Source organism: Salvelinus alpinus, chromosome 3, assembly GCF_045679555.1.
Source record: "Salvelinus alpinus chromosome 3, SLU_Salpinus.1, whole genome shotgun sequence".
Lineage (NCBI taxonomy): Eukaryota > Metazoa > Chordata > Actinopteri > Salmoniformes > Salmonidae > Salvelinus > Salvelinus alpinus.
The window spans coordinates 80009855-80030227 of NC_092088.1; the positions used below are offsets into that span (position 1 = coordinate 80009855).

The 20373-nt window shown below is 41.8% G+C and overlaps 1 protein-coding gene across 3 annotated transcripts in view; it reads right to left on the minus strand.

Annotated features, from left to right (window-relative positions):
- LOC139571426 (splicing factor 3B subunit 5-like) overlaps positions 1 to 19897 on the minus strand; it is a 50537-nt gene extending 30640 nt beyond the window's left edge. Inside the window, exons 1-2 of one of the 3 annotated variants that reach the window (XM_071394281.1) lie at positions 19183 to 19890; positions 585 to 952 (exon numbers count right to left, since the gene is read on the minus strand). In XM_071394281.1, coding sequence (XP_071250382.1) covers positions 585 to 952; positions 19183 to 19427 — 613 coding nt within the window. In that variant the 5' untranslated portion in view covers positions 19428 to 19890. Of the gene's footprint in view, positions 1 to 584; positions 953 to 19182 lie in introns of all 3 variants that reach the window. The other 2 variants (XM_071394282.1, XM_071394283.1) reach the window with 2 other exon arrangements.
- Between the last annotated feature and the right edge of the window lie 476 nt (positions 19898 to 20373).

Here is a 20373-nt window from a genome sequence, read left to right on the forward strand (position 1 = left end):
TTATGTGACAAAACAAGCAAGTATAGTGTAGAGCCTCCATACTCAACTGGCAGATTGCGGACCGGAACGGGGTCAAAAAAAAAAAACATGTTTCAGACCCCTGGTATCATTTAAACACACATAACTCACATTTCTGTGAAGTTAGTTAGGTCGCCCCAAAAGTTACATATTGCAGCTTTAAAGCATTATATTGATGAATAGAGTTGGAAACCTACATTAAGGCCAATTAGGGATGAACACTTACAAAACATTATTTAATATAGCCTCTGATTTGCAGTTTTAAATCCACCATTATGTAAAAGTTAATGTCACACGTAAACCTAAATAAAGGAGCTGAAAGTGTTCTTATTACATGATAATAAAAAACGCTTCATAGCTAACATGGCACTTTCTCTCTATGACTCAGACCCAGACCATGTGTAGAACAGCAAAGTGTTAATTTGGCGAATTCCATTCGCTTCACAGAAATAAAATGAAATGTAAAACATAAGTGTTACTCTCTCGCTACTGTGGTGTACTCACTGACATTATAGATAGGCTGCCTACAATTGAGGATCAAAGAAAAACAGCATGGGGAAACGTACTGTCATACTTGCCATTATCAGTTACAGTAGTTAAGGCGGTGAACATGACAGGCAGACCGATGGCAGAGGACAGGATCCAGTTGCACACGTTGACAATCTTTGCGTTACGGGGCGTGCGGAAGTCTAAGGCCTTGACGGGGTGGCACACTGCAATGTAACGGTCAATACTCATGGTGGTCAATGTGAAGATACTGGTGAACATGTTGTAGTAGTCGATTGATATCACTATCTTGCACAGAACGTCTCCAAACGGCCAAGTCCCCATCAGGAAGTTGACACTCTGGAAGGGCAGTGTACTGGTGGCTAGTGCATCAGCCAAGGCCAGGTTGAAGATGTAGATATTTGTGGCGGTTTTCATTTTAGTGTATCTGGAAAGATAACATACAGAAAGAAAAATGGAGAGACCAAATTAGGGGATGCTTATCAGAAGACAAATAATCTGGACAGCAGCTTGTCCATCTCAAAACCATAGGCTCAGCAATATCTTCGGTTCACCTTGCTGTTCATGGCAACGTCTTATCGCTGTGTCTCAGTTTCTCAGACAAATCATGCCACCAAGAACAGGTTTACAAAATATTGGATTTATAAGGAATTTATATTGCAAACAAACACACAGACAGATGGTGTATTGACATAGGCCTACATACACTACTGTTAATTAATTCTAATCCAATTTTTCTTTCTTACAGAGTTACCTACTGGGTAGCTCTCGAAAACCCTTCTAATTATCTGTGGGTTTTCAGAGGTTAGCTTCGCACACGGTTGACTGCGTGTCAACTACAATTCCTCCAACAGTGTGTTTTAACGTTTAGAAATGTCAATAATCATTGCTTGCGAAACGGTTGCTGATATACCTTTTATCTTTCATACAGTGCATTCGGAAAATACCCCTTCCCTTTTCCACATTTTGTTACGTGACAGCCTTAAAAATAGATCAAATACGTTTTTCCCCTCATCAATCTACACACAATACCCTATAATGACAAAGCGAAAACAGGTTTTTTGAAACTTTAGCAAATTGATAAAAAATTAAAATCAATACCTTATTTAGATAAATATTCAGACCCTTTGCTATGAGACTCGAAATTGAGCTCAGGTGCATCCTGTTTCCATTGATCATCCTTGAGATGTTTCTACAACTTGATTGGAGTCCACCTGTGGCAAAAACCAAGCCATGAGGTCAAAGGAATTGTCCGTAGAGCTCAGAGACAGGATTGTATCGAGGCAAAGATCTGGGGAAGGGTAGCAAAACATTTCTGCAGCATTGAAGGTCCCCAAGAACAAGTTTGCAAGAGGTTTGGAACCACCAAAACTCTTCCTAGAGCTGGCTGCCTGGCCAAACTGAGCAATCGGGGGAGGGCCTTGGTCAGGGGGGTGACCAAGAACCCAATGGTCACTCTGACAGAGTTCCAGAGTTCTTCTGTGGAGATGGGAGAACCTTCCAGAAGGACAACCATCTCTGCAGCACTCCACTAAATCAGGCCTTCATGGTAGTGTGGCCAGACGGAAGACACTCCTCAGTAAAAGGCACACGACAGCCCGCCTGGAGTGCGCCAAAACGCACCTAAAGCCTCTTGAGAAACAAGATTCTTTGTCTGATGAAACCAATATTGAACTATTTGGCCTGAATGCCAAGTGTCAGGTCTGGCAGAAACCTGAACCATCCCTACAGTGAAGCATGGTGGTGGTAGCATCATGCTGTGGGGATGTTTTTCAGCGGCAGGACGTGGGAGACTAGTCAGGATCTAGTCAGCGAAAGATGAACGGAGCAAAGTACAGAGAGATCCTTGATGATAACCTGCTCCAGAGCGCTCAGGACCTCAAGACTGGGGAGAAGGTCACCTTCCAACAGGACAACGACCCTAAGCACACAGCCAAGACAACTCAAGAGTGGCTTCGGGACAAGTCTCTGAATGTCCTTGAGTGGCCCAGCCAGAGCCCCAACTTGAACCAGATCAAACATCTCTGGAGAGACCTGAAAATAGCTGTGCAGCAATGCTCCCCATCCAACTTGACAAAGCTTGAGAGGATCTGCAGAGAAGAATCAGAGAAACTCCCCAAATACAGGTGTTCCAAGCTTGTAGAGTCATACTCAAGAAGACGTGAGGCTGTAATCGCTGCCAAAGGTGCTTCAACAAAGTACAGAGTAAAGGGTCTGAATACTTATGTAAATGTGATTTCATTTTTTTCTAAAAACCTGTTCTTGCTTTGTCCTTATGGGTTATTTTTGTGTAGATTAGGAAAAAAACTAATTTAACCCATTTTGGAATAAGGCTGTAATGTAACAAAATGTGGAAAAAGTCAAGGGGTCTGAATACTTTCCAAATGCACTGTATCAGCGAGAAATAATCGTCCAGTTGACAAACTACACTTCCTCTCCAGTTAAGTTTACACACAGGTGTTGAGAACACGCTACGCTAGATAGCTAATTAGCACAGGTGGCTGCCTATGTCTTGCACCGGTCTTCCGTAAACAAGCGATGTAACATGGAGATATGGCCGTGTAGGAACACTAACCCAATTAAGGTGTGTAGTATTTTTTTTTTTTTAAGTATTATTATTTTGTGCTGATATGAATAATACGTTCCTTCTAGTACCGCAAGCGATACGTTTTAACAGTCAGAACGATCCTAAAAAAACTCTCCCGGCCAGAAGATACTATCATCAATAGGCGCTAAAGTTAAAGTACGTTATTGTTAAACAAACAGACAGTCATTGTAATGGAAATTGAATTTTTACTTGAACAAATATTTGAACAGCCTAAATCCTCTCATGACAGGCACTGACACTAGTTAATCAAAATGATTAGCTCCAACAGCATAAAGACAGTGTTGAGTGGATCATGAATGTCATTTCCACCCATTAGATACTACATTGATCTCTTACATATCATATCAGAGCACTTATGATACAGTTGGGCTTATTATACCAATTATCCAGGGATACCATAAGTAGTGTTGTCCATTGTGTTTAATTCAACGGAGCAGACTAGATTTTTTTATCCGTATCTGTTGTCATCCCCGATCTTAATAATTTCAATCAAAATCATATGGAGTTTATTGTGCTCCGTTACACAAAGAACGTATTGTTGCAAAATTAAGTACTGTTCACTTTTGTTGTTTCTTAATTTTCATTATGAGGCATCATTTGTAGGTTTAATTTAGTTACTTTCTAGGTTCAGCATATTCCAAATAAAACTAAAAGGAAACAATTTTCACTTGTATAACTATTCTGCAATAATTTCTTTGTAGTAGTACAGAGAGTAAAGGTGTGTTTACATTGTGGAGATGCAGAATGACTACAAGGAACTGTCGCTTATATGTGAATTAGAGTTTCGGAGCTTTTGGATGCGTGGGGGGGAAACTCAAGCGTGTCAGAGCTTGAACTGTCGTTCCTGCCTCTCCGCAATTTAAGGATAGTAAATAACGTATTGCTATTGAACTTCCCATAATGCCCAAAAAGAAAGAGAGTGGCATATCTTAAACAGATAGAAAGGGTTGTGTAATTGGCTATATAAATAATATTCTATAACGCTTGAGAATAGCAAATACAATCCAATTATGCTCATCCACATCATTCAGATTGGTTTTTCATGAGAAAATGTTTAATTCATTTCCAATGCCACATTAGCAGTCTGGGATTGTCTCATTTCTTCTCGTTTCCAAAACTCTTTATTATCTTCTAATGTCAATGAGATATTCAGAACAGATAACAGCAAATCCTTTTTATTTTGGAAAGATCTCGCTGATGACACTGTTTAGATAGATTACTAAACCGTACCGTGGCCCTGATTAAAAAGGGGGATATCTAGTCAGTTGTACAACTGAATACCTTCAACTGAAATGTGTCTTCTGCATTAAACCCAACCCCTCTGAATTGGAGAGGTGCGGCGGGCTGCCTTAATCGACATCCACGTCTTCGGCGCCTGGGGGTTATGCCTTGTTCAGGGGCAGAATGACAGATTTTTACCTTGTCAGCACGGGGATTCAATCCAGCAACCTTTCGGTTACTGGTCTAACGCTCTAACCACCAGGCTACCTGCCACCCCAAAAGGAAGTTAGGAAGGAAGATAGAGATCGTTTCACGAGCCAATGCTAACTAGCGTTAGCGCAATGACTGGAAGTCTGAAAGAACAGCGCACTGAATGGAACTCTACAGGAACAGCTAGCATGCTATAGTTCCCATAGACTTCCATTCACTGCGCTAATGCTAGTTAGCAACTTCCTTCAAACTGCACGCAGAGACATAACAATTGGTATCCACGTGTTCATCTGACTCTGGGGAATTTGATAAAGGGCTTCATTGACAAAACCCCGAAGTATCCCTTTAAGATACAAGGCATTTTCTAGATAAATACAATCTCAAATTAGCCGCAGGTAGCCTAGTGGTTAGAGAGGCTAGACAGCAACCGGAGGGTTGCTATTTTGAAATTCTGGGTCTGATGGGAAGAATCTGCCAGGAAGGGAATCCTGGATGCCATTGCCTGCTGTTGTGCCCTTGACCCTTGAAGGCACTTTACCTCCCCTCCTCCCCCCTCAACTGCTCAACGGGCGCCAGGGTGACAGCCCCCTGCTCCAACCTCTATATGTGTGTCATTTGGAGGGGTTGGGATAAAGAGGAAGTCAAATTTCAGTTGGACCTCGTGTACAATTGACAAATAAAAGTTAACTTGATCTCAAACTACTCCAAAATAAAAACAATAGCACAGTAATCAAAACAATGAAAAGATGAAGAATTCAATCAAAGGCACATTGTAAACAAATGCACTGCATTTTTCTTTTAAATGTAATTTACTCTTGAGCTGACATCCGCAGCGTTTACTCTGAATGCAATCTCTGAGAACATCTGAGGGAAGTTGCCTTATCGATAGTGCATTGCACTTGGATTGAATCCTGGCAGAAGATTGAGATGGCTGGAGAATGCATGCCAAAATAAATTGAACTATTTTATTTTAAAAGATAATTCATTTTTTGTCTGCTATGTTTGCGCATGGAGTCATGCATTATTCGTAAGCCATGGATGTACACAAGGAACCGGATGTCTTGAGCTTTAAGCATAACATTGTCCGTGTCTGATGGATGGGTCTGATGTCATCAGTGAAAAAGCCCAGGAAGGAGCCAAGGGCAGGGTGTTTTGTATTGCACATTCTGGAACACAACATGTCTGTCTATAACAACACCATAAAACACAGCAGGGGAGAATTGTTGATAAGGTGAAGTTGAGTGTCTCAGACAAAACATTATGATTGCCTACCAGTTCCAGGGAGAGAAAGTGAAAATGTGGCTCCCAATGTACTCTCTTTGTAAGAGATATCTGGATCTGGGCAGAAGGGATATCTGGATCTGGGCAGAAGGGATATCTGGATCTGGGCAGAAGGGATATCTGGATCTGGGCAGAAGGGATATCTGGATCTGGGCAGAAGGGATATCTGGATCTGGACAGAAGGGATATCTGGATCTGTACAGAAGGGATATCTGGATCTGGACCTAGGGCTGTTGTGGTGACTGTATTACAGCCACACTGGCGGTAACGAGTCATGAAGGCAGTCAAATTCCATGTGACCGTCACGGTAATTAGGCTTCTCCAAGCTCTGATGCTGCTGATGGTCATTAGTAGCCTACCAAACTTGCTAATTGACTGGCACTCTATAATCACTCTGACATCAACGCAGTGTTCGAAAATCTAATCAAACACTTCATGAGTGCCCATGAGCTCATGTCGGGCAACATTTCTTTGCAATTGCACAAGAAAACAAAGTGATAGCCTCTGTTAAAAAGAGGAGGATCCCATCAGCTTTCTATAGGCTAGACCTACTATATTTATCAACTTTCCTAATATTAAGCACAATGCTTCTCTTTAAAAACAGGAGTATAGCCTACCTGGTTAACATGAAAATAAACCACCAGAAAAGTGTCCTCCATTTGCTATTTAAGTGCATAGATGACATGTATTTTTTTCCCTGCTTCCCCTGTTTCGAGACAGGTGCATGATAATGGTCTACTCTAAAACAAAACAAATTTCACACCTACATGATTTAGTATATGTGAAGACAAGATTAAATCAAGAATAGTCTGATGGGTGACAATATTAGCCTATCACTTGTGAATTATATATTGTCACTTGTGAATGATGCCCAGCATAAGAAACTGCCTTTGTGACTTTTCTAATCATAGTTGCACACCTCATGTAGTCTAGCCCATAGGCCTATATGTTTTAACAATGTTTGCATAACTAATAAAGTGCCCAAATAACTTCTTAAAATGATGCACATTAATCCGCTTTACAAAGGGTTTAGAGCCTAACTGGCATACATAAGCAGCGCGAGTTTCAAGTTTGGGGAGATAATTTTCACCATAAAAATGCACCTTTATAATAAAAGCATTACATGCATTATCGCATTTGCTGTCACTTTTGATAATGGTATTTTTCAACTAATGGAACATTTGTGCTTAAAGCCTACTGCCATGTGTGCATTGCTGCGCTTATAATGTGAAGAAATAGAATATGAATATGTGGACAACTACAAACGTGGACAACTACATAGTATATGTATATGAATATGTGGAACCCTACAAATACCTAGGTGTCTGGTTACACTGTAAACTCTCCTTCCAGACTCACATTAACCATCTCCAATCCAAAATTAAATCTAGAAACAGCTTCCTATTTCGCAACAAAGCCTCCTTCACTCATGCTGCCAAACATACCCTTGTAAAACTGACCATCCTACCGATCCTTGACTTCAGCGATGTCATTTAGAAAATAGCCCCCAACACTCTACTCAGAAAACTGGATGTAGTCTATCACAGTGCCATCCGTTTTGTCACCAAAGCCCCATATACTACCCACCACTGCACCTGTATGCTCTCGTTGGCTGGCCCTCACTACATATTCGTCACCAAACCCACTGACTCCAGGTCATCTATACGTCTTTGCTAGGTAAAGCCCCGTCTTCTCAGCTTACTGGTTACCATAGCAACACCCACCCGTAGCACGCACTCCAGCAGGTATATTTCACTGGTCACCCCCAAAGCCAACACTTCCTTTGGCTGCCTTTCCTTCCAGTTCTCTGCTGCCAATGACTGGAACGAATTGCAAAAATATCTGAAGCTGGAGTCTTATATCTCCCTCTCTAACTTTAAGCATCAGCTGTCAGAGCAGCTTACTGATCACTGTACACAGCCAATCTGTAAATAGCACACCCGACTACCTCATCCACATTGTTAATTACCCTCTTTTGCACCCCAGTATCTCTACTTGCACATCATCATCTGCACATCTATCACTCCAGTGTTAATGCTAAATTGCAATTATTTCGCCTCCATGGCATGTTGCCTACCTCCCTACTAAATTTTATCCCATTTTCTCCCCAATTTTCGTGGTATCCAATCGCTAGTAATTACTATCTTGTCTCATCGCTACAACTCCCGTATGGGCTCGGGAGAGACGAAGGTCGAAAGCCATGCGTCCTCCGAAGCACAACCCAACCAAGCTGCACTGCTTCTTAACACAGCGCGCCTCCAACCCGGAAGCCAGCCGCACCAATGTGTCGGAGGAAACACCGTGTACCTGGCCCCCTTGGTTAGCGCGCACTGCGCCCGGCCCGCCACAGGAGTCGCTGGAGCGCGATGAGACAAGGATATCCCTACCGGCCAAACCCTCCCTAACCCGGACAACGCTATGCCAATTGTGCCTTCGCCCCACGGACCTCTCGGTCGCGGCCGGCTGCGACAGAGCCTGGGCGCGAACCCAGAGACTCTGGTGTCCCTAGACCACTGCGCCACCCGGGAGGCCCTACCTCCCTACTCTTCTACATTTGCACACACGGTACATAGATGTTTCTATTGTGTTATTGACTGTACGTTTGTTTATGTGTAACTGTTGTTTTTGTCGCACTGCTTTGCTTTATCTTGGCCAGGTCGCAGTTGTAAATGTGAACTTAAATAAATAAAAGAAAAATAAATAAACTATTAGGCTATCAACTATCAACATTTTAAGCTATATGTTCTGATCCGTTGCATCAGCCACATTGCGTAAACAAGTTTGATGCAAGTGGTTGTATTAATTTGGGATCTATTGCATCAGCTGCGGAATCGGGGCACCGCCAGTACAGAGCTTGCTCAGGAATGGCAGCAGGCAGGTGTGAGTGCATCTGCACAAACAGTGAGGCGAAGACTTTGAGGATGGCCTAGTGTCAAGAAGGCAGCAAAGAAGCCACTTCTCTCCAGGAAAAACATCAGGGACAGACTGATATTCTGCAAAAGGTACAGGGATTGGACTGCTGAGGGCTGGGGTAAAGTCATTTTCTCTGATGAATCCCCTCTCCGATTGTTTGGGGCATCCGGAAAAAAGCTTGTCCGGAGAAGACAAGGTGAGCGCTACCATCAGTCCTGTGTCATGCCAACAGCAAAGCATCCTGAGACCATTCATGTGTGGTGTTGCTTCCCAGCCAAGGGAGTGGGCTCACTCACAATTTTGCCTAAGAACACAGCCACGAATAAAGAATGGTACCAACACATCCTCCGAGAGCAACTTCTCCCAACCATCCAGGAACAGTTTGGTGACGAACAATGCCTTTTCCAGCATGATGGAGCACCTTGCCATAAGGCAAAAGTGATAACTAAGTGGCTCTGGGAACAAAACATCTATATTTTGGGTCCATGGCCAGGAAACTCCCCAGACCTTAATCCCATTGAGACCTTAAGGTCAATCCTCAAAAGGCGGGTGAACAAACAAAACCCCACAAATTCTGACAAATTCCAAGCATTGATTATGCAAGAATGGGCTGCCATCAGTCAGGATGTGGCCCAGAAGTTAATTGACAGCATGCCTGGGCAGATTGCAGAGGTCTTGAAAAACAAGGGTCAACAATGCAAATATTGACTCTTTGCATCAACTTCATGTAATTGTCAATAAAAGCCTTTGACACATATGAAATGCTTGTAATTATACTTCAGTATTCCATAGTAACATCTGACAAAAATATTTTAAGACAATGAAGTAGCAAACTTTGTGGAAATTAATATTTGTGTCATTCTCAAAACCATTGGCCACGACTTTACTTGTACTATGGGGGATAGTAGATTGACATAGGCTAGTGCTTTTGCTGTTCGTTAGGCCACCGCATCTTGTTGGCTGATGAAAAGTAAATGTGGACAGTTCTTCCAATAACTTCAATATGCACCTCGGAATTGGATAAGGACGCGCGCAGTTGCGTCCCAGATGTGTCTGTCTTCCCTTGTAGCCTGTGAGAAAGACCCAATCATGTGATGGAGAGCCATGTGAGTGAGAGGGGCTTAGGGGCGCGCAGCACTCAGGTAGAAGGGCACAACGCAGCAATCAGGGCCAAGGGCCCAACGGCCACAAAAGGCATGGATTTTTGGGGGGTGCATTATGGCCACAAAGGGGATGCCGCAGTGAAAATCGAGGCATTATCAAGTGCTTGTCAAATTGTGAATGAGAGACTGATAAAGTGTGTACAGCCTGCGCAAAAAACAAAGCAGACCTCATGCCTTTCAAGCAACTTTTTTCAAATCATCATTAGAGTCGCATCATGCAGCCTTACAATGTATTAAAGATCAGCCCAATGTCTGCAGAACAACTAAAGTTACATTAATAACTCTAAATTAAGCATATAGGAGAAACTATTTCTTTGTTAACCGCTCAACACAGAATAGCCGCATGTGCGCACTCTCTCAAATCGTTTGGAGAAAATATTTATATTTTATTCAGCTATGTTCAATTGTATTCTTCATACTATAAAATAATGCCACGTAATTCTAAGGAAATCTTGTCTACTAAATGAACTAGTGTAGTCCACAGCCATTTGTCATAGCCACATCAGGACAACTCAGAGTATGCTATTCTTTTCTTCTGAAATAGACTACATTTTCTTCATATCATGCTTCTTTAGACCGGTCTAAAATAAATAATGGATTTATTGTGAAGGTGTAGGCTATATTACATGGATTTATTATATTTTTTACAGTGTGGAAGCCAGGAAGCCAGCCAACAGTGTGGAAGCCAGGAGATGCTAAATGTGTTTATGTTGATTAACAGTCAATTACCTTGAGACCGACAGTTAGTTGTTGGATAATCACCAGCTGACAAAATTTAGTGACCGCCACAGCCCTATCTGGACCCATGTATGAATCTCCCAGAGTATACAAAAAGCCATGCCAACATGCTCTAAGGTTTTCATTATTCTCATATGTGACCTTGGATTTCATTATTCTCATATGTGACCTTGGATTTCATTATTCTCATATGTGACCTTGGATACTAACAGAAGGGAAGTAGTGGGCGACAGTGACAGCTATGGTTGGAGTTCACTTCTTCATATTAAATGCTCTACTACGCTCATTCTGTCTCTCACACAAGACATTTCACAGGAAAAGAGAAAACGATTGACGGTTATAACACAGCAGAATGGAAATAGTCCCTGTGCACAATCCTGTTAAATGAGCTTTTAGTGCCTTTTTTCAATAAGAGATTTGTTCCGGGTTTTAGATGACAAGCCAATTACAAGTAGAGCGAATGTGCATCAGAAGCCTTTTTTTCTCTTAAGTTGGATGAATGGTCCTTCCTCATTAAGGAAATTGTCCCCATAATCAGGGATACACAGATGAATCATCTCACGATATTCTTTAGTCTGGCTCCAGATTCTTTGAGGTGGAGAGTTATTCTTATGTATCAAAGGCATGATGAACACTCTGATGCAGCATGGAGAGAGGATGGCAGTTGCATGCCATCAAAAACAGGTTCTTTCCACCTCTGGAAATGACTCTCTCTGCTGTGATTTGAGGTTAGTGATTATGGGTGAGTCAGGCCCTTAAAATTCAATAGCCATCAAACCTCTAACATCTGCTGGGGGACAAATCCATTTGATGCCACCACCACAACCTGTTCCCCCAGACTTTGGCCGTAGTGTATTGGAGGAGAAGTCTTCCGCCCAACATGTTTAATTTTTGTCATTTAGCAGACACTCTTATCCAGAGCAACCAGGGTTAAGTGCCTTGCTCAAGGGCACAACATATGTTTTATATAGTCAACTCGGGGATTCAAACCAGCAACCTTTTAGTTACTGGCCCAACGCTCTTAACCGCTGGGCTACCTGCTGCCCAGCAGAAAAGTGTGTAGCAGGGAGCAATGGCACAGGACGCCTCCTGCAACAGCGCTGTCTGCCTCTAGTCAGTGGAAACTAGTTCGCTATGAAAGAGGGAGCACAGCCATCACAGCATCGATTAAGACAGACAGCAGCTTAACACTAAAACACTTCCGCTGCCTCATAGTAACTGCCTCTGCAAATTACTGAGTGTGATGGTCCGCTCGACTGGCAAACATGATCCCACCAGTGGCAGTTACCTCCAATCAAATAGAGCAGATATCCCTGCGCAGCCAGCTGTCTTTTCTCATTATTCAGCAGATGATGTCTAGTGGAACGGATTTGCAAATACTTTTGGATATTCACTGTTGACACATGGCTGCAGGCATAAGCGACATAAGCTTATGTCGGGGTCCCAACTTACTGTTGATTGTTACAATAGTAGAATGCACAAGGTGCAATTTCAAAATGTGGTTGTGCATCAGCAGTTTTTCTCTTATGTCAGTCACTGACAGTCACTTAATTAGCATGTCAGCTAACAATTTTTAGATTGGTAAATGAGTCTAGCCAGCTATCTAAACGTGTAGTAATCATGGCCGAATACCAACCGGGCACGCAGGGCAGGTGCCCTGACCTCCCGGGGGCCCCTGTTGATTTTGATAGTTACTCTCACTCAGATATCATTAACATGGCATAAGTTGTGGCAAAATGTGTATAATAGCAGAAAGCTTGCTTTAAAACTGCTACATTTTCTCCACTCCCCATGGCAAAATGTCTTACATTTTATCTCCGCCGTCAAGAGGTGGGCCACCAAAATGTTTTGACTGAGGTGGGGGGGGGGGGTGTCCAGCAACCAAATCTTGCTTAGGGCCCCCAAAAGGCTAGGGCCGGCTCTGCACATGGCTTTTGAGCATGGCATGTTGTAAGGCCTAACGCACATGCATAGTGACAGTTGACATAGAGCAGACATAAACAAGCCTTTTCACAATAGCTCCGAACTCAGAGCCACACTAGTGCAATTTATGTTGTCCCCTAACCGGCTATCACCCGGTTACTCAACCCTGCACCTTAGAGACTGCTGCTCTATATACATAGACATGGAATCACTGGTTACTTTAATAATGGAACACTAGTCACTTGAATAATGTTTACATACTGCTTTACTCATCTCATATGTATATACTGTATTCTATTCTACTGTATTTTAGTCAATGCCACTCCGACATCGCTCATTCTTATATTTATATATTTCTCAATTTGATTATTTTACTTTTATATTTGTGTGTATTGTTGTGAATTGCTGGATAGTACTGCACTGTTGGAGCTAGGAACACAAGCATTTCGCTACACCCACAATAACATCTGCTAAATATGTGTATGTGACCAATAAAATGTGATTTGATTTGAAAACATTTTGATTGTGTGGATATAGAGCAGTAACACACTATGGTATGGTGAGCCTGTTTACAAAACATTGGTTAGTTTTGATTATCTCTCAAAATGCAGTTTGATTTTAGGAAATTAATGGTAACCTAGTATAACCACAGAAACAGCGCAGCAGGGTAGCCTATAGCAATCAAGGCTTGTTGCTAAGGAACAACCGGAACATCACCTCTTACTTTTTGTGATTACCTCCTCCCTATATCAAATCATACAGCCACAGATAGAACAATGAGCCAGATGTTTCACCAGAGGAGAAATCTGAAGCATCCGGTTGGCATTTCCACTCAACACCAAATATGGAAGCCCAGTGGCTGGCAGTGGGAGAAGATGGATCGAGATGGATTTTGGCCAACATTCTACACATTTTCTCATCGATGAAACATTGGATCTCAATACAGTTTTCTGTTCCCAAAACTAAAATCTGTTACGAACAGACTGGAATAAGTTTAGTAGACTTTACCGTTTGCCAAAGTTTCTAAAAATTGTGTTGTTTAGAAGGAGTGCAAGGGCGAATTGAGTGATTGCACACGAGTACTTCACAGAGTAGGCGTTCTCTAATGTAAATACATGCTAGAACGTGCCAATAAGATCTCGCTAGCTCGTGCTTGGCTCTGTCCACCTCCTTGCTTGTTTTGCCTACTATGATTAATTTGCTCTCATTGGAAACAGGCTGTGGTCTATCTTGGGTTAGTTCGAAAAATATTTGATACAACCTTCCATTACATTCAGGCCGAGACAGTGTTTCTCCTAAATTGTTTCAGGTGGGGTCCAAAGCCCCCCAAAATCAACATGGGCCTCTAAACATTTGAATTGAAATCAATTTCCCTAATACCCATAGGACCCCACCTATATAATGGAAACAATGTGGTGAGTTCCTTTGGTACGTACCAGTTAAAGTTCTGATGAATATTCAAATGTAAAGTGGGCAATTTAGACTGACATCTTTCCTTTTCCAGTGTTATAAAACTGGAAAGCTTTGTCGAAGGGACAATACATTATTCAGTTGGAAATGTCAGACATGTTCTCTCAAAAACCATCATCACAAAATCTACAGTTAATATAAGAGCCAAATAAAACAGTAATGAGTCCAATTAAAAACTGTTTTTTTTCTGAAGTGTGACATTTTTTGCGGCATCTCCTGAATTGTAACTTTCAATGGCGGAGAGAACCAAGATAAGAACTCTTAATTTGATCACCCTGCTCAGCAGGGAACGCAAACTTGCATTGTGTTTGAGGTTTAAAAAGGCTTCTAAAATGTGTAACTTCCACTTTAAAATGTCAGACTGGATTTGCACTAAACCCTTACAAAAATGCCCATTAATAAAAATTCACATTTCCTGTTGCTGTGAGAAACTGGTCAAATTAAGATCCCACATCTGTACTATATAATGAGTGTAGACTGAATCAATGTGAGTGATGCATTCATTGACAAAGCTACTACTATCAATCATATTGTGAAGACACATTTACTGTTCAGGAGCAGTCCTATTCTTGTCCCCATCTTACCTTGAGGAAAGACTATCCCTATGGGAGGGAGGCAATGGTGGAAATACAATTGTCCACCACTGCTGACCTTTCAAGACCAATATTGTTCATCTCCCTTAATAAAGATAGAAGGTAATTGAGCATAAGAAGAGGGAGATTGCCCTGCATGCTTCATCCAGCCAACAGACATCAGGAGTTAATCATAAGGAGAGCCAACATATTGAGCCAAAAACAGTGTGACATAAGGAGAGCCAACATATTGAGCCCAACACAGTGTGACATAAGCTGCCTGTTGGCGATCCATAGGTGGCTGAGTTTGCGTGGACGTCAATTCTATACATGTTATTCACTTGAGTTTGAGAGGATGGAACTACTAGTATTAACCTGTATTTTCTGCCCATTTACCTGATGCTGTTTGGCATAGAGTACTGTGTGGAGCCTATTCAAACAAATTTCTATCCCCATACGACATCCAGCACATGGACGTCTTTGAAGTGGCTTTATGAAACCAACTAACATCATTGAATGAGGATATTAGATGTGTTATTACTGAAGAGTTGTTGAATAATCGATCAGGTAACACTTACAGGAAAATATTATGTATCGATTTGAAGTGGCTTTATGAAACCTACTAACATCCTGAAATGAGGAAATTAGATGTGTTATTACTGAAGGATTGTTGAATGATCGACCAGGTAACACTTACAGAAAAAAGTTTTGCCGATTTGCTCAGAACCCTCCTTTAAAACTTCTTCAGGATCGGTGGGTCCCCTGCGGGATGGTTGAGCTAACGTAGACTAATGCGATTAGCATGAGGTTGTAAGTAATAAGAAGATTTCCCAGGACATAGACATATCTGATATTGGCAGAAAGCTTAAATTCTTGTTAATCTAACTGCACTGTACAATTTACAGTAGCTATTACAGTGAACGAATACCATGCAATTGTTTGAGGAGAGTGCACATTTTTTAACATGAAAAGTTATTAATAAACAAATTAGGCACCTTTGGGCAGTCTTGATACAAAAATTAACAAAAAGGCAACGGTTCATTGGATCAGTCTAAAACGTTGCACATACACTGCTGCTATGTAGTGGACAAAATCTAAATTGCACCTGGGCTGGAATAATACATATGGCCTTTCTCTTAAATTTCAAAGATGATGGTACAAAAAAAATACAAAAGAAGTTGTTTTTTTCTTTGTATTATCTTTTACCAGATCTAATGTGTTATATTCTCCTACATTCCTTTCACATTTCCACATACTTCAAAGTGTTCCTTTCAAACGGTACCAAGAAAATGGATATCCTTGCTTCAGGGCCTGAGCAACAAGCAGTTATACCCAAATCCTTCATTTTAGGCGAAAATGTAAAATCCTTAAAGGAATTGGACCTGACGTATTAGGCATACATTGAAGCAACCTGTTGATAAGAGGACTATTTAAATGATAACTCTTTATTAATCAAAATAATTTTGTTTGTGCATAGAGGGACATGTTAGCCCGAATTGATTTCCCTACCTCGTCATGTTTTGCACCCTTCAAAATGATGATAAAAAATAAGCACTAGCCTGACAACAATTAACCACCGTTTTTGTTCATCAAGGAACATATGGCCATGAAGGGTACAGGACCCTTTTGAATGCATTGTTTGTGACCTAAAAATGTAAGCGTTAACAGCAATTCAGGGAATGGATCACACCTGGTGTTTTATTGTACTGCAAGAGGCTGACTGGGGGAAAGGATGGTCTGGTAGCCTGACTAGCGGGAGGGATGGTCTGGTAGCCTGACTAGCGGGAGGGATGGTCTGGTAGCCTGACTAGCGGGAGGGATGGTCTGGTAGCCTGACTAGCGGGAGGGATGGTCTGGTAGCCTGACTAGCGGGAGGGATGGTCTGGTAGCCTGACTAGCGGGAGGGATGGTCTGGTAGCCTGACTAGCGGGAGGGATGGTCTGGTAGCCTGACTAGCGGGAGGGATGGTCTGGTAGCCTGACTGTGGGGAGGGATGGTCTGGTAGCCTGACTGTGGGGAGGGATGGTCTGGTAGCCTGACTGTGGGGAGGGATGGTCTGGTAGGCTGACTGTGGGGAGGGATGGTCTGGTAGGCTGACTGTGGGGAGGGATGGTCTGGTAGGCTGACTGGGGGAAGGGATGGTCTGAGAGAAAGCCTTGGTGTCTCCATGACAACAAAAAGCACTCTGCACTATTTTCCCTGCGGTTTCCTGCAGTTTTTCTGCCAACAAGAATGGATTTTCCACATGAGCGTGCAGATATCGTTCTGTGGGTGACACTGATTGTCATTTGTTTGTGCTTGTGAGAGTTTCTGGATGAAAGCACCGATCTGGTGGAAGATTGAGGGTGGGTTAGGTGTTGTTGTTAATGGCATGAACATTGTCCACTGTGTAGCTGCTTTTAACACAAAGGTTCAAAAGGTATTTTAATAGCTCTAGTAAATGCAGTTGGTACACACTTAGGAAAGAATCCAAATTTGAGATAGGAATGACTAACTTGATTTTGTGTACATCATGGATTGACGTCAATGCAAGATTTTCACGAGTTATGCACAGCAATCTCAGGCTACTTGTCTTTAAAAAAAAGTTTAATCAATGCCAATTAGTTCACCACCCCGGTGTTCATTGGGGTAAATGGAGGACTTTGTGAGTGTATTCTGAATTCCTCAAGGGAGTTGACTCTCTTGAGGTTGTGCTTAAAGTAGCTTACATGCCTCTGAGTCATAGTGAAGTGTGGCAATGTGGCACATGTTCAGTAGGGAACACCGTAATGAAACTTGTGCTGTGATTAATGAATATCTGTGTTCTTATTGGACAAGCTCAGGTAGTAGTTTGTCTGGATAAAACTGAACTCTACTCAGGAGTCTTAGACTACTACAGTATGTCATCAGCAGAGATCAGTTGGTTGTCATCTCTTTTGATCAAAGACTAAATGAAGCAGGCGAATGCTGATGTCCTACTAAGGCCACCCCGGCTGAGGAATACATTTCTGAGAAACAGCATTGATTTACTGCTGGCCTTGAGCATTGTGGCTGGTGACTGGAGATACTCAACTGATTCAAAGCTTTAGGCTCTTAACACCTTCGGTATAATATGAAGGACATTAGTGAAGCTGTTTAATTAAAAACATCTCGCAACAGCATGCTAAAAGATGCATGCGCTCCCTTCAATCAACACACCTGTGACTAAAAGATATGTCTGTATAGAAAATGGTGTGACGCATGCTGGGACCGGTAACAAAGTAACATGTGTAACCGATGTGAAATGGCTAGCTAGTTAGCGGTGGTGCGCGCTAATAGCGTTTCAAATCGGTGATGTCACTCGCTCTGAGACCTTGAAGTAGTTGTTTCCCTTGCTCTGCAAGGGCCGCGGCTTTTGTAGCGCGATGGGTAACGATGCTTCGAGGGTGGCTGTTGTTGATGTGTGCCCAGGTAGGGGCGAGGAGAGGGACGGAAGCTATACTGTTACACATGTACACATGTCAATCAGAAAGCTATCAGCAGTCTCGTAGCCAATCCATCCTCTCAATGTCTCCATGCAGGCCAGACTGCTGCCCAGGGCATATCAAGGGCTAAACATACAATACATTTCTAATGAGCCTTTACCTAGTGAATCATTTTTCATTGAAAGGGTATAGGCCATACTAATATTAAAATATAGCCAGGTTCAGTGTAATAATAGTGCAATTACACATTGTTATATTGTACCTGTTAAGCCTGTAATTACTGTATTTTGCTTTAATATTATTGCAAAATAACAGGCCTTGTCATTTTTCTGGACAATTTGATATGCATTTTGGGAGGGTGGGGCATATGCTCCTTAAAATATCTCTACATGTTCTCAAAGTAAAGTGTTTATAACAGTTAAATACCAATAATTACAAATAATGTTAAACTCCTATGTAGCCAATTGTTTCTACTGTGCCACATCAATGGTTTCTATGGCAGCTAATGTTATGATGGTGACTATGAGGGTCTGGAAATCCGTTGCATTTTAGCAAATCAAAATTCCTTAATTCCTTAATAACTAACTTAATAAGTTGTAATTGTCTGATTAACATGTGATTGCAATGCTTTTTCTTGCAGCATTTTATTCTGACTAGGCTACATGAAATTACACATGGTGCAATACTCTGCCTATTGACAAAAAAAATGCAATATGCTTTATTTTTATGATGGCCTTCAGCACATGTTGTAATGAATTCCCTAATGAATAACACAGGCTAAATAATGTAGCAATTTGCTGGTCAATATCATGATTTACATGCGCCTCACTCCCGGTGCCATTCCTTCACATGCTCTGTTCAGATTAATTATTGAGCAGGGTGCCATATTCATCTATAAAACAACCTGTTTTTCAATTTACCACATAATATTCTACATTATTTAAAAGGCAACAAGTTACTCATGGTGTCCCCTTTTATGGCGGGTTACTGTCCATTGATGTTCCCACTACTTTGAAATGTACAAATACTAACCTAGGCTAGGATTTACCAAACATCTGGACAATTGTCAGGGCAGTGTAGACTATAAAACCTGGGATTAGTTTGTGATATCTTACCTGATAATGACATACATGACGAGCACGTTCCCCACCAGACCAAGCACACATACGATAGAGTAAAGAGTCGTGATTATAATCGCGATGATCACTGGTGTCGAGTCTTTGGCTAGGTTGTCTGTTCTCTCACATTTGGCCTCTATACTCACGTTATCGCTGAAGTTCCGACAAAAAACACTATTGTTCATCATGGCCAAATGTAAGAAATGGTACGGAATGTCCGATGTGTTGCCACCGCTTTCCATCTTCCACTGAATAATGATGCGTTGATTTGAAGTGTAGGCTATCACTGGCGCGGCTTGCTGTATCGCTTTTTGTTGCAGGTCCACTGAAGCTGTCTGTGCTGAGGCGCTCTGCACAAGAAATCTCGGAACGATTCTCTCACCTTCCAGGCTGCACCGTGTGAGTTTGAAGGCGCTTTTGTGTCACACCAAGTTAAGTACCCGTAAACACGAGTGACGGAAGGAAAATGAACATGAATGAATATGACCAATTTCCCTTAATGCTTTTTCTCAATTTATCAAAAATATGACGTCACTCCATGAACCACCTGACCTGATTCACGGGCGTTAGAAAGTGGTAATATCTGTATATAATTATTTTAAATGATTTAAGTGCGCTACAGTAGACTGCATACATTTTTCAAACTCCAAACCCAGCCGCAGGTCAATCTGAAGCGCAGCTGTAGACCCTGGCATATAGGCTACAATTGAACGTCTAGTTGAAAGTGTAGGCTAGTAGCAAGCTACCAATATCAGAAAGATATAGGCTACAATTTTACAAAAATGTGGTGGTGGTGTTGGTGATGATGAGGGCGGTGGAGGAGGTGGTATCCTCTTAAGCAACAGGTGCACTTCACGCACCAACAGTCAAAGCAAGGTTTCACTAACTCCCAGTGCAGTGTAATGCTTGATCACGTACTGTATCTACACAACACTTTTACGCACGTAATCTCCTTTTGACACTTGTATAATGATTTGAGGTATTCTTATATTTAATGTTGTGTTGCATTATAAGTGAAAGAGGTCTGGTACCCACTTCTATAATCCAATAGGCATTGATTTGAATCATAAATGTAACTGTGTTACATTGCTGTTTCTGGGAAATGTTAAGTGGATGACATTCATTTGTTAAATGTATTGAAGGCCGAACAATGTTTTACAGAACAAAGCAGCTGCGACACTCAAAAAT